The 13,207-nt window shown below is 40.4% G+C and overlaps 1 protein-coding gene across 1 annotated transcript; it reads right to left on the bottom strand.

Moving 5' to 3' along the window:
• Window positions 1-51: 51 nt before the first annotated feature.
• Window positions 52-4,778, bottom strand: LOC106566034 (uncharacterized). Its single transcript, XM_014133841.3, has 6 exons — window positions 4,633-4,778; window positions 3,604-4,246; window positions 2,432-2,536; window positions 2,180-2,241; window positions 1,579-1,860; window positions 52-1,222 (listed from the first exon to the last, which is right to left on the bottom strand). Exons 2-6 carry the CDS (start codon window positions 4,235-4,237, stop codon window positions 1,175-1,177), a joined length of 1,131 nt encoding a protein of 376 aa, XP_013989316.1. The 5' UTR covers window positions 4,238-4,246; window positions 4,633-4,778; the 3' UTR covers window positions 52-1,174.
• Between the last annotated feature and the right edge of the window lie 8,429 nt (window positions 4,779-13,207).

Here is a 13,207-nt window from a genome sequence, read left to right as displayed (position 1 = left end):
CTGTATCAACCAAGGTACCATCAAATAACGCATTTCAATCAGTAGAAGTAGTGCTTTTTAACAAAAACATAATTTATTCATGTAAGAAATAGTGTGAATGCCAGCATACACATCTATATAAATGTCATATTGTTCATCAGCAGTTGTTCATCCCAAAACAGGTAAACAATGATGAAACTAAAGATTGTACTGCCAATAACGCTAGTTTTTTCTTTTTTTAAAGTTAATAGAAGTATGCCGCAATTTTCATGTAATTGCACTAATACTAGTGCACTGTGTAAAGTGCTGGACATCGCATTGCATTATTACATAGCCAGATACAGTTTTGTAAAGTGCATTCTATCAAATCTGTAAAACATTGATATTGTAGAAATAATATATACCATTTAGCAGACGCTTTTGTCCAAAGTGACTTACAGTCATGCGTGTATACATTTCACATATGGGTGGCTCCAGTGGGAATTGACACTTGGTGTTACAAGCATCATGCTCTAACAACTGAGCCACACAGGACCACAGTATTAGAGAAAATATATTTCTACCACCTGGAAATATTGCTACATAAATAGTTTGGATCAATAGCTTGGTTTTCTTATTTTCTCACGTCTCATAAGTAGAATCCCCAAAAACAATGCATTAGTCTAGGGTTACTGTAGGGGCCTGTTTCGTAGTCCTGGTTCTGTGGACTCAAAGGGGTGCACATTTTAGTTTTTACCCTAGCACTACACACATCATGTCACTAATCAACTCATCATCAAACCTTTGATTAGTGGAATCAGGTGTGTATTGCTAGGGCAAAACCAAAAATGTGCACCCCTTTGAGTCCACAGAACCAGGATTAAGATACCCTGCTGTAGGGAAATAACCAATGTACCTTGTAGCAAGTTACAGTAGGCTACATAGTACTTACTATCACTAATTCAGATAAGTAAATACAGACAGTCCATAGTGGATATATTTTACTTACTAACCTGTACACATAGTAGTTATTTAGATTACCTAGTGTAGATTTACTGGTACAAGGACTACCATAAGTGGCTGTCATGTGGTGTTCCCTAGGTGACCTGCCTCTGGGTTTTATTTGTGTCCCAAGGAGCACTACATGTGCTATTACAGTACTGAGTATGTTTACTTTCCCCTGCAGTAGTTGGTCTCATTTGCATGTGGTGGCGCATCAATGATTAGGACCATCCTGGTTATGCAACGTCTGATCTGGATTAACCTGCAAAGCAACACAAATGCTATTAGAAACATATGTGATCTTCCTTGATTCACCTGCTAGCAGCACTGTGGTTAAAGGTACAAAACAGGTTTTAACTTGCGTGTTGGGGGTGTTTCTGTGTCACAATCCCTTCTGACCTCTAGTTTAGTTTATACCACATGAGGCTGCTGAGGGGGGAACAGCTCATAATAACGGCCTGGAAACCATGTGTTTGATGCATTTGATACCATTCCACTAATTCCAGTCCAGTCATTACTGCGAGCCCGTTCTCCCCAAATAAGGTGCTACCAGCCTCCTGTGATTTACACATAATTACAGGCATTTGAATTAAAAGAGAAAACAGGGCTGACTCTTGCCTCTGGTGTCTGGGTGAAGCGGTCCTCTAAGTAGCGGTTGCCCAGGCCCATGATGTGTCCTGTGGATTGTCTGGAGAGACAGGCCACCCTGGCTGTGAAGTCCAGAGTGAAGGCCAGCTTGACCAGCTCCGGGGCATTGACGGGCCCGGGCCCAACAGTGTGTGGTGTCTGGCGGCTCTGGCCTGTAGGGGTCTCTGTCTCCACATACGTATCAGCTAACTGCTGGAAGGTACTGTAGGACAGCTTCTGGAAGAATGTGCTCAGGCTGGGGTTCTCCTTCAGCTATGGAGAGAGCAGGACATACTTTCATGAGTGACCATAGAATAATACATTATTATCCATGAGGAAATAGCAAGTTTAGCCTGAAATCCAGACCAGTTTTGTGCTAACATTCCACTCCTTGTACTCTGTGCCATTTACCAAACCTGTTTGGCATAGGATACTGATTACAAGGGGTGGAATGTAAGCACAAACAGACTGGTACCCAGGCTATAGCAAGCTATCCTGGACGTGAAAGAAGCATTGAGTGTCAAAGATAGACTTTGTGTTAAGTTTCTCACATACATTCATTTTTTTTTTTTTGTCGTTTATGAACACAAACCTTGTTATCAATGACGTCTCCTTGCTGCTTCATCAGAACAATTAACCTTTTGATGACGTCCTCTGGAAGAAATGGATAGAAAGGGTCAATAGAAGTCTACACAGTTATAACAGATGTGTGATGTGCTGTATTACATGGCCTTTACAGTTTTATATATAGAATGCTTAGGATGCTATTGAATGTGCGATTTCTATTATGATTGGATAAGACATCAATACACATAAGAACATTGCTTGATGATAAGCTACTTACCATCTGTAGAAGCTGTGTCTGTCTCTTTCTCCTCAGACACAATCTTCTCCAGCTCTTCTGACACTTTCTCATAGTACGAGTCTGTAAGCACCACACTCACAACCGCTGTAGAGAGTAACAAGTAGCAGAGTATTTTTTTCATGCAATAACTCTCTAATAACAGGACTACCAACTAACTCTCTAATAACAGGACTACCAACTAACTCTCTAACAACTGGACTACCAACTAACTCTCTAACAACTGGACTACCAACTAACTCTCTAACAACTGGACTACCAACTAACTCTCTAACAACTGGACTACCAACTAACTCTCTAACAACTGGACTACCAACTAACTCTCTAACAACCGGACTACCAACTAACTCTCTAACAACTGGACTACCAACTAACTCTCTAACAACTGGACTACCAACTAACTCTCTAACAACTGGACTACCAACTAACTCTCTAACAACTGGACTACCAACTAACTCTCTAACAACTGGACTACCAACTAACTCTCTAACAACTGGACTACCAACTAACTCTCTAACAACTGGACTACCAACTAACTCTCTAACAACTGGACTACCAACTAACTCTCTAACAACTGGACTACCAACTAACTCTCTAACAACTGGACTACCAACTAACTCTCTAACAACTGGACTACCAACTAACTCTCTAACAACTGGACTACCAACTAACTCTCTAACAACTGGACTACCAACTAACTCTCTAACAACTGGACTACCAACTAACTCTCTAACAACCGGACTACCAACTAACTCTCTAATAACAGGACTACCAACTAACTCTCTAACAACTGGACTACCAACTAACTCTCTAACAACTGGACTACCAACTAACTCTCTAACAACTGGACTACCAACTAACTCTCTAACAACCGGACTACCAACTAACTCTCTAACAACCGGACTACCAACTAACTCTCTAACAACTGGACTACCAACTAACTCTCTAACAACTGGACTACCAACTAACTCTCTAATAACCGGACAAGCAACTAACTCTCTAATAACCGGACAACCAACTAGGGCCCAATTTCCCAAAACATTGCTAAACTAAGATTATCCACAAAATCCTGTTCGAACAAAAGGACCACAACACAACAACAACAAAAACAGTACTGTGTGTGATGTTTGGGTGCCATGCCCGCTCAAACCTACATTCAACTCCAGTTATTTCTGTAGTGATGGCCCTGTTCCGAGCCGATGATCTCCTCACAGACCCTCTGGGGCTGTCACTCTTTATTTTCCTCAGAGGTAGTCTCCTCATGGAGCGCCATTGCTTTTTTATGGATTTGTTTCCTTGTGACTGTCCAGCAGTCTCTGTACCAGACTCATGCTCATCTTTCTGGTCACTCCCCTTTTTCGAGAAGAAACCCAGAAAACTTTTCCAGAGAGAGGGCCTTTTGGTCTTCTTCTTTCCCTCTTTAGACTTATTCTCCAGTTCAGTAGACGCATCAATCTCAGGAATATCAGCAGGCCCTGGGATTTCTACAGGAGCCACATTTGGTATAACAAAGCCCTCGTTGGGTGGTGTTCTGGTAGCATCGCCCTTGTCAAGTTTGCTGGGCCCTAAGGTGACCAAGGAGTCAATAGAATGCCGGTGGACTCTTCTGCGTTTCTCTGACAGTGTCACCCACTTCCGAGGCTTTGTTGGTGACCTCTGGTCCTCACATGTCCCGTCACTTAAACTGATGCTGCGCTTCACATACACTTCCAAGAGGTGACTGGTGTCCTTGCGGCCAAGAGAGAGCAGCTGGGCCTGTTTGGGCATCTTCTTTTCTGTAACCTCCATGATAGGAATCTACAATGGATAATGCAAAATTAGATACATTTTTTTCATTACCGTAAAGATGTCTTTCTTTCTAACTTTATGATATGTCACAATTGCATAATTGTCTTGGATATGTTGTTCTGGTTGTTTTGGTTTCACTTGTAAAATAGCCTAAAGTAAAGTTTTCGTTTACATTTTCTTAAATACGGCTAAACCAACGATTAAACACAGCATTGGGTGCCCAAAAAAATGCATAACAGTTCTCTCTGGTCGTGGTATTTCACCCAATGCTGATCTTAGTTCTTCCTGAACATTAACAGTAGCCTAGCATTACCACTTCAACTTGCAATTTCCCATGTGAATATGTCAGTCGACAACATGAAATATAATAGAATATCATACAGTAGGCTACTCACTTTTTCACTAACTGTCTTGCTGTTCCCTTCCCGATAAATGTGTTGATTTCGACGTGTTGACTAGGTGAGATATTCTTACGTAAAAATGACCTATTCAACAAAAACCCAGTTTAGGACATATAATGACGCTATGGTTTACGCCTCCTTCTTTACCGACAGCCTATCACCACCCTTCATGCAGGGCGCGTGGCTGGCTGAAGTGTAGCAGGTGAGTAACGCCTCCAGTTCAATGCGTCATATGATTTCTCCTCAACGGTAGTTTAGGGCTTGTTTACGGTTTCGGTGTTGTCCTGCTCGTCCCAAAAGGGGAAATTACGGTATTGGTTTTAGTTAACCTGAAACACACACACACACACAAACACCCATAAACGCAAACACACACACACAGTTGATGCTGCTGTTCTAATATATACTATTAATTCTACTACCCACTTTAAATATGTAAATCCATTGTAAATCCAGTCCATTATTACTATGCATACTACCTCTTCTTCTACTTCTACTACTTCTTATTTTATTTCTTTACTTCATCATTGTTATTATTGATGAAGGATTTATGTTCTGCATTGTTGAGGGAGCTAACACATAAGCATTTCACTGCACCTTTTATACCTGCAGTAAATTGTGTACGTGACTAATACATTTGATTTGATTAAAATAAGGCTACGCCATCAACAAAATAACATTCTTATGGCCTATATAATAATGCGGGTTTAGTGGCATATGTGACTAGAAACAAAAACAGAATCCTCATTCTCTTGTTTTATGATTGACCATACACACTGGGCACAGTCAAATCAACTTTTATTACTGTCAAAGGCAGCAATAAAGGCTGCCATCACCATTTTTGGACCTCTGTAGTCAAACCGGTAGCCTACTGATAAGAACATTTGTTGACTGCAGGGAAAATGTGAGTAACTACTTTGTGGGGCATTTGGACTTTCGGTTCAGCTGATAATATATTACCATAACCTTTAGGTCTGGAGAAACACAAAAATACATGATATATCATTGTGTGCTCTTTTTGGGGCAGGTGTTTGTGGTGGCATGATGCTACATGTTCCAACCTGGACTCAGGGTCATTCTGCATGTTCCCAAGCAGTGCTGTGTTACCTAGTCTGTTATATTTAGATTTTATTGTGCAACCTTGGAAAGGATGGAGGAGTGGAGGGGGGATGAGAAGGAGAGGAAGTGGAGGAGAGACTTCCAGGCAGATATGACAGAGCGGCCCCAACTGGTGTGACCTTTGACCTAGAAAAACTTGCCCTGAACCGAGAGACAGAACATTCATCGACGGACTATGCTCCTTATAGGAGCCATGGGCTTTAAGTCTTTACACCACCCTAAAGTGACCTATATTCTCTGAAATGGAAGTTTGAACAGTTCCTAAAAAGTGGATGGTGTCTGAGCCATTCGCTGACAAGTGTTATGACTACACTGTACGATTCAAGAGAAGTGATCAAGACACAACTAGGCTACAGTATATGGTTATATTGTATGGCCACATAGCCATTAGGCTGCAGTGGCATACACTTCTAGAATCCATTGAAAGTCTACGCTGCACTCCTCATATTCAAGGCTTCATTATTTGAAGTGTAATCTTATTCCATCATAAAGGTGTATCGCATTAATCATGAAATCGACCACAGCTCATGATTGTGACCAGAGATGAATGTGAGGAGTAGAGATAAGAAAACGGACGGCATTCACGTTAATGCACTGGTCTGATTAATTTACACGTGGGTTCATTTGATCTGAAATTTATTTTTGACTGTTACTATTATGGCTGTGATTTTTCATTTTTAATGACCCGCTGGCTTTGGTCGTGTTCAAAGCCTGTTAATCTATTTGCTCCAGTCAATGTCAGCCCCACACACACTAGTCATATGACCAGAATTTTGATTAAACTGGCAGAATACTAACTCATACAAAAAAGGATTCTGTTGAATTCTCAGTGCAATGCAATGTAATTAATGCAATGCAATGCAGGCTACTCACAAGGCACCATCATAGTCAAAAACCAGCTAGCTATATATATATATATATATATATGGATTTACACTATTGGATGGCACACACAGCCTACATCGCATTTTATAGTAAATCAATAACAACAACCATACTACACAATACAACACAATACAATACTATACAACACAATACTTTACAATACTATAAAACACAAGACAATACTATACAATACAAATACAATACAATACTATACAACACATGAAAATACAAGACAAGACTATATAATACAATACTATACAATACTATACAATATAATTCAACACATTACAATACTGTACAATACAATACTATACAATACAACACAATACTATAGAAAGACAATACAAATGACCGTTCCCATCAGTGGGTGCTCTGGTCAGTGGGTGCGTTCACCCCCACCCGCCCCGAGACGCCAGCAGGGCAAAGCTCCTGCCCCCGACCCAAAGGTATTTTCCAAGAGCAGGAAGCACCAAGACCCGCCTGTCGCCCAGGCGGGCGTGGAAGTGAGCGCAACCGAAACCACCAGGGCCAGCACACACACCACTCACAGAGTGAAACCATAACACAAAACATAAATAACTAAATGCAAAACATACAATAATCACATCCCCACCCTCACCTCTGATTGGTTGGAGGAGCTCAAATATCTATACTGTGCATGTGTGTATGTATTTATTCGAACACTCATTAATTCCAACCTTCAGACAGCCACAGATAAACTCATATTTCCCAGTAAATCATCATTCTACCATTTCCTCTTGCGATATGTCTCTCCAGTCTCCCATGGTGTCTCACTAGGGACTTCATCCTCCCATCTGCAACATTTCTTACCAAATGTCGCCAAAAATAACATTTTTACCCAGGAGCACAATTATCATTCCTGTTAACACCATAGCACTTAGCACACCATCTTAATACATAAACAATCAGTAGACTACACATACTGTACACCATACAATGGAAAAATACAAGCCTCAATCAATCAATCACATTTATTCATGAAGCTTTTTGTAGCTTCACAACTGCAGCTTCCTCATTAGTTTTCACAAAGTGCTTGCACACACACTGAACAATGTACACATACTATTCTGTCTTTCCTCTTCTTATCACTGTGGTCTAACTGGCATGATCATGACCTGCATAATGAGTGTGGCTGCTGACTCACTATGCCTTATTAACATTCTCTGTGAACACTGGGGATGGTGTGTAAAGCCTCTCAATAGTACCTGCTGCAGAATTCACCCTCTCTTCTGCTTTTCAATGTATATACTGTACCTGGAAAAAGAAAAAAAGAGAAGTTTGCAAATCAAGCATTTGTTGCCTCTCCAAATCCAGGATTTGCTGGTCTCCTTTTATGTAATGCACTAAAACCAATAGGTTCATTTTATAGACAACTTGATGTTTGTGGATGACACATTTACACATCACTGTGAATTTCCATCTCCCTAGGGATTGACTTTTTATTTAACTAGGCAAGTCCGTTAAGAACAAATTCAACCAGCCTACCCACCCCCCCCCGGCCAAACCCTCCCCTAACTCAGACGAAGCTGGGAAAATTGTGCACCGCCCTATGGGACTCCTGATCACGGCCGGTTGTGAACCAGCCTGGGAACGAACCAGGGTCTGTAATGATGCCTCTAACACAGCAATGCAGTGCCTTAGACCGCTGCACCACTTGGGAGGCACTGTTTTCTTCTGTTCTATTCTATTCCATTTTTTTATATTCCATTATATTCTGTTGTATTCTATTTAATTGTATTCCATTGTATTCTCTTATATTCCATTATATTCTCTGCTATTGTATTATATTCCATTATATTCCATTATATTCTCTGCTATTCTATTATATTACATTATATTCCATTCTATTCTATTCTCTTGTATTCTATTCTTTACTTTTATATTCTATTCTATTCTGTACTCAGACTCAATACATTATGTACCCAGGCTGACCTTACAGAAGGATTACAGAGCTAGTAGTGAACAGCTGGCTCATGTGAAGGATGTTCAGTTATTTCTCTCCTGAAATACCAACCGGAAACTCAGTTACAGTGGCATACAGAGTGGCATTAGTGTTGTTCACCCTCTGTTAGTCAGCTTCTACAACAGGCCATTATACTGATCCCTGATGTTTGACCAACAGTCAGATCATGAAACTATGAGAGGATTATGAAGGGCTCTCTCATAATTGAATTGCATTTAGGGAGGATTTAATTTATTGTACCTTTCTAAAAAATAATGGTACATCCTCAGTGTTAAAAATTTGGTGAGGAATTTGATCAAATCAATATGATATTTACATTCCACAATAGACTATGTATTATCTACTTACTAAAATCAACTAGTCATCCAGTGATGCTTCAACACCAAAGAATGTCACCCCAAACACTGTGAAACACAATAAGAGAGTTTATCTCTCAGCGATCAAGGTAAGACCCAGATGCAGACTGTCGAAGTAACACTGTTTATTGTAGAGACAGGGGCAGGCAAAGACAGGTCAAGGCAGGCAGGGGTCGAAAAATCTAGGGTAAGGCAAAGGTACAGGACGGCAGGCGGACTCAGGGGCAGGCAGAGGTCAAAACCGGGAGGACTAGCAAAGAGACGCTGGGAAAACGATAGGAGCTGTTAGGAAAACCGCTGGTAAGCAAGAACAAACAAGATGAATTGGCAACAAATAGACAGAGAACACAGGTATAAATACACAGGGGATAATTGGGAAGATGGGTGACACCTGGAGGGGGGTGGAGACAAGCACAATGACAGGTGAAACAGATCAGGGCATGACATTATCATTGTGATGGCTTTGTAATAGTCAACGCAACATTTGTGCAAAACACACCAACTTGTAAAGCTGACATTATTCCTTTTTCTACATGACAACGCATCATATCCGTTTCACATAGTATATGTATATCTGATCAACGAGCGTTCTCTTATGTGATCCAATTCACCGTCCCAGGAAGAGTCGCCGGCATCCACTTCGACTTACTTTAGTTGAACCCTTAGACAACACTTTACTGCCAGCGGCTGTCACCTGAAATACCGTGAAACACAATAAGAGAGTTCATCATTGTGATGTCTATGTGATCACATAGATTGATAGTCAATGCAACATTTGTGCAAAACACACCAACTGTCCAATGGATCAGTACCTTTATGCTGGTTTGCTTTAAGATGAATGGTCATTTCAGTAAGGACCTTAAATGTGGTATATTATTGTATGGTCTCTAATGTGACAGGTTGGCCTTCATATGATGCACTCCAGAATTAGAGTAAATGAGGTGTAAACAAAAAACTTAGACATAATTTGTTCCCAAGAAGAAAGTGTGACAGATGAATGATTCACAAACACTATTCATTCTGGGAGGCGCAGCTGAAAGGGCACTGGTATTTTCTTAATCCGATATCAACCATACAAGTTAAATTATCGTACTTTTATTTTTTGTAATGTAAGACTCTACACTGATAATAATTTGTTAACTTGATTGGGGCAAATAGATTTTTGTACTATATATGATACATTTATGATGAAATTAAGAGATTGTTGCTGAACCACTTCAGCAGCTTGATAGCTGTCTACATTTGGGAGCCTTATCTTGTTTTTAAATTGAACTTCATTTGATACAGGTTGATACTCCAGGTGTCCTGCTTCGTTTTTTATGGCCCTTAAGCAGGACAAATGTCGGACTCACGTTACCTCTCACATGGCGCGTTCGTTGACCTGGGGGGACAGCGCACCGCAGCATAGCAGGAAGAGTCACCACTCTGTAATCAGTCATCAATCTTTATCTATGTCATCACGTTGCCCTCTCTCTGGGAACAGGGAGCACAGTTGAACCCCTCCCCCTTGCACCTTCCCCCTACCTACCTCTCCCTACCCAGGCCCTGTGAAGGTCGTCGTAAAATTCTAAAGGAGAATGTCCTGCCGCATGGCCCAGTTGAGACAGAGAGGGGTTTCATAGAGAGACAAAGGAAATTCTTCCAACTCACAGAATTGGGGAACCGAATGACATTTATGTTCTGGAGAAGGTATTAAAGATCGATGAAGAATCCAGCTACGAACTGGTCCGCTTGGTACAATTTTGTGATACCAATTGGAGACAATAGTACCATATTACCATACTAAGGTTTATATAATAGCCTCAGCTATGGGACTTGCATCTAAATGGTTGTATACAATGATTTAATAAGATTAAAGCTATTTGGAATATGTTGAGAGGCTATGTACTGATGTTAATGTGATAAAATTGTATTTCTGTTCAAAGCTTAACTCAGTCATCGGCACGCCCCCAGGGACACAGACAAGACCTGGCGTCATGAGACATCCTTTTTCTGTCATTCCGAATAAAACCCCCACCCAGGGTTACTTTCTTCAGACCAGGCCTCCACTCCATTACGAGTTGGCCAATAGGTTTGACCACACATTCCTCTACTGAACTTTAACCATACCATGTGGTTAAACTATCGATACAGAATAAGAACAAGTCTTTGATATTAAGTACTAGTCTGCAGCTAGAATTCGGTATCATTGAATGCGAAGACCGCCGAAACATCCATTCTATAACGATATTAACCTCTATGGGCTAGGTGGGACGCTTGCGTCCCACCTACTCAACAGCCAGTGTAATCCCGTGGCGCGATATTCAAATACCTCAAAAATGCAAAAACTTCAATTTTTCAAACATATGACTATTTTACACCATTTTAAAGACAAGACTCTCATTAATCTAACCACACTGTCCGATTTCAAAAAGGCTTTACAACGAAAGCAAAACATTAGATTATGTCAGCAGAGTACCGAGCCAGAAATAATCAGACACCCATTTTTCAAGCTAGCATATAATGTCACATAAACCCAAACCACAGCTAAATGCAGCACTAACCTTTGATGATCTTCATCAGATGACAACCCTGGGACATTATGTTATACAATACATGCATGTTTTGTTCAATCAAGTTAATATTTATATCAAAAACCAGCTTTTTACATTAGCATGTGACTAGCATGTGACTAGCATTCCCACCGAACACTGCCGGGGAATTTACTAAATTACTCACGATAAACGTTCACAAAAAGCATAACAATTATTTTAAGAATTATAGATACAGAACTCCTCTATGCACTCTATGTCCGATTTTAAAATAGCTTTTCGGTGAAAGCACATTTAGCAATATTCTCAGTAGATAGCCCGGCATCACAGGGCTAGCTATTTAGACACCCAGCAAGTTTAGCACTCACCAAAGTCAGATTTACTATAAGAAAAATGTTATTACCTTTGCTGTTCTTCGTCAGAATGCACTCCCAGGACATCTACTTCAATAACAAATGTTGGTTTGGTCCCAAATAATCCATTGTTATATCCAAATAGCGGCGTTTTGTTCGTGCGTTCAAGACACTATCCGAAAGGGTAAATAAGGGTGACGAGCATGGCGCATTTCGTGACAAAAAAAATCTAAATATTCCATTACTGTACTTCGAAGCATGTCAACCGCTGTTTAAAATCAATTTTTATGCCATTTTTCTCGTAAAAAAGCGATAATATTCCGACCGGGAATCTGCGTTTAGGTAAAAAGAGGAAAGAAAATAAAGCACGGGGTCGACTCGTGCACGCGCCTAAGCCCATTGTCCTCTGATCGGCCACTTGCCAAACGCGATAATGTGTTTCAGCCAGAGGCTGCCTCGATATCATTCAGCTTTTTCCCGGGCTCTGAGAGCCTATGGGAGCCGTAGGAAGTGTCACGTTACAGCAAAGATCCTCAGTCTTCAATAAAAAGAGCCAAGATGAACAACAACTTGTCAGACAGGCCACTTCCTGTTCAGAATCTTCTCAGGTTTTTGCCTGCCATATGAGTTCTGTTATACTCACAGACACCATTCAAACAGTTTTAGAAACTTTTCTATCCAAAGCCAATAATTATATGCATATTCTAGTTACTGGGCAGGAGTAGTAACCAGATTAAATCGGGTACGTTTTTTATCCGGCCGTGTCAATACTGCCCCTAGCCCTAACAGGTTAATGAATGTCACTTTGAAAGATCCATTCTAACCGAGAGAGAGAGAGAGAGAACGCGGACAAAACTCTCCAACAGAATAGAACTCTCCAACAAGGATCCCGACACACACTGAGTGTAAATATATATTGATTGCAATTGTTCCCGAATGAGTGAGCGTTCATGTGCAAAGGATTAGCATACCAATTGTTAATATTAATGAACTCTGTGTGCCTCCTCAGCTGCCCTTTATGACCATTTGTTTAAAAAGCCGCCATGCTGGTTTAGCCCACTAGGACACATTCCTCTATTATTTCTTTGTAACGATAACTACTGTTTGTATGCTTTCTGTGAATTACTTAGTTTAGTAAATAAATGATTTTAAGACAATTGATGTATTTACTTTTAGTAAAGACTGGGTTCGTGCAGATACAACAATTTACGACGTTTGGAATGAGATGGACGCGAGGTAAAATACACCATTTAAACCAGAAGATAATCGGCCTATACTATAATATAATATAATATATGATGTTATTGTATAGGAAAGTTATATTAGGAAAAGTATAACTTT

Source organism: Salmo salar, chromosome 12, assembly GCF_965601325.2.
Source record: "Salmo salar chromosome 12, fSalSal1, whole genome shotgun sequence".
Classification (NCBI taxonomy): domain Eukaryota; kingdom Metazoa; phylum Chordata; class Actinopteri; order Salmoniformes; family Salmonidae; genus Salmo; species Salmo salar.
The sequence above is the reverse complement of the archived record's forward strand: the minus strand, read 5'-3'. Positions and strand labels throughout refer to the sequence as shown.

What these genes read in the sequence shown, in the direction of transcription:
- LOC106566034 (XM_014133841.3), bottom strand. Translation starts at nt 4,237, where the DNA reads ATGGAGGTTACAGAAAAGAAGATGCCCAAACAGGCCCAGCTGCTCTCT. An exon ending in AGACACAGCTTCTACAGATG is followed by an intron (nt 2,242 to 2,431) that starts GTAAGTAGCTTA and finishes CATTTCTTCCAG; the next exon opens with AGGACGTCATCAAAAGGTTA. An exon ending in GCTTCACCCAGACACCAGAG is followed by an intron (nt 1,223 to 1,578) that starts GCAAGAGTCAGC and finishes GTTGCTTTGCAG; the next exon opens with GTTAATCCAGATCAGACGTT.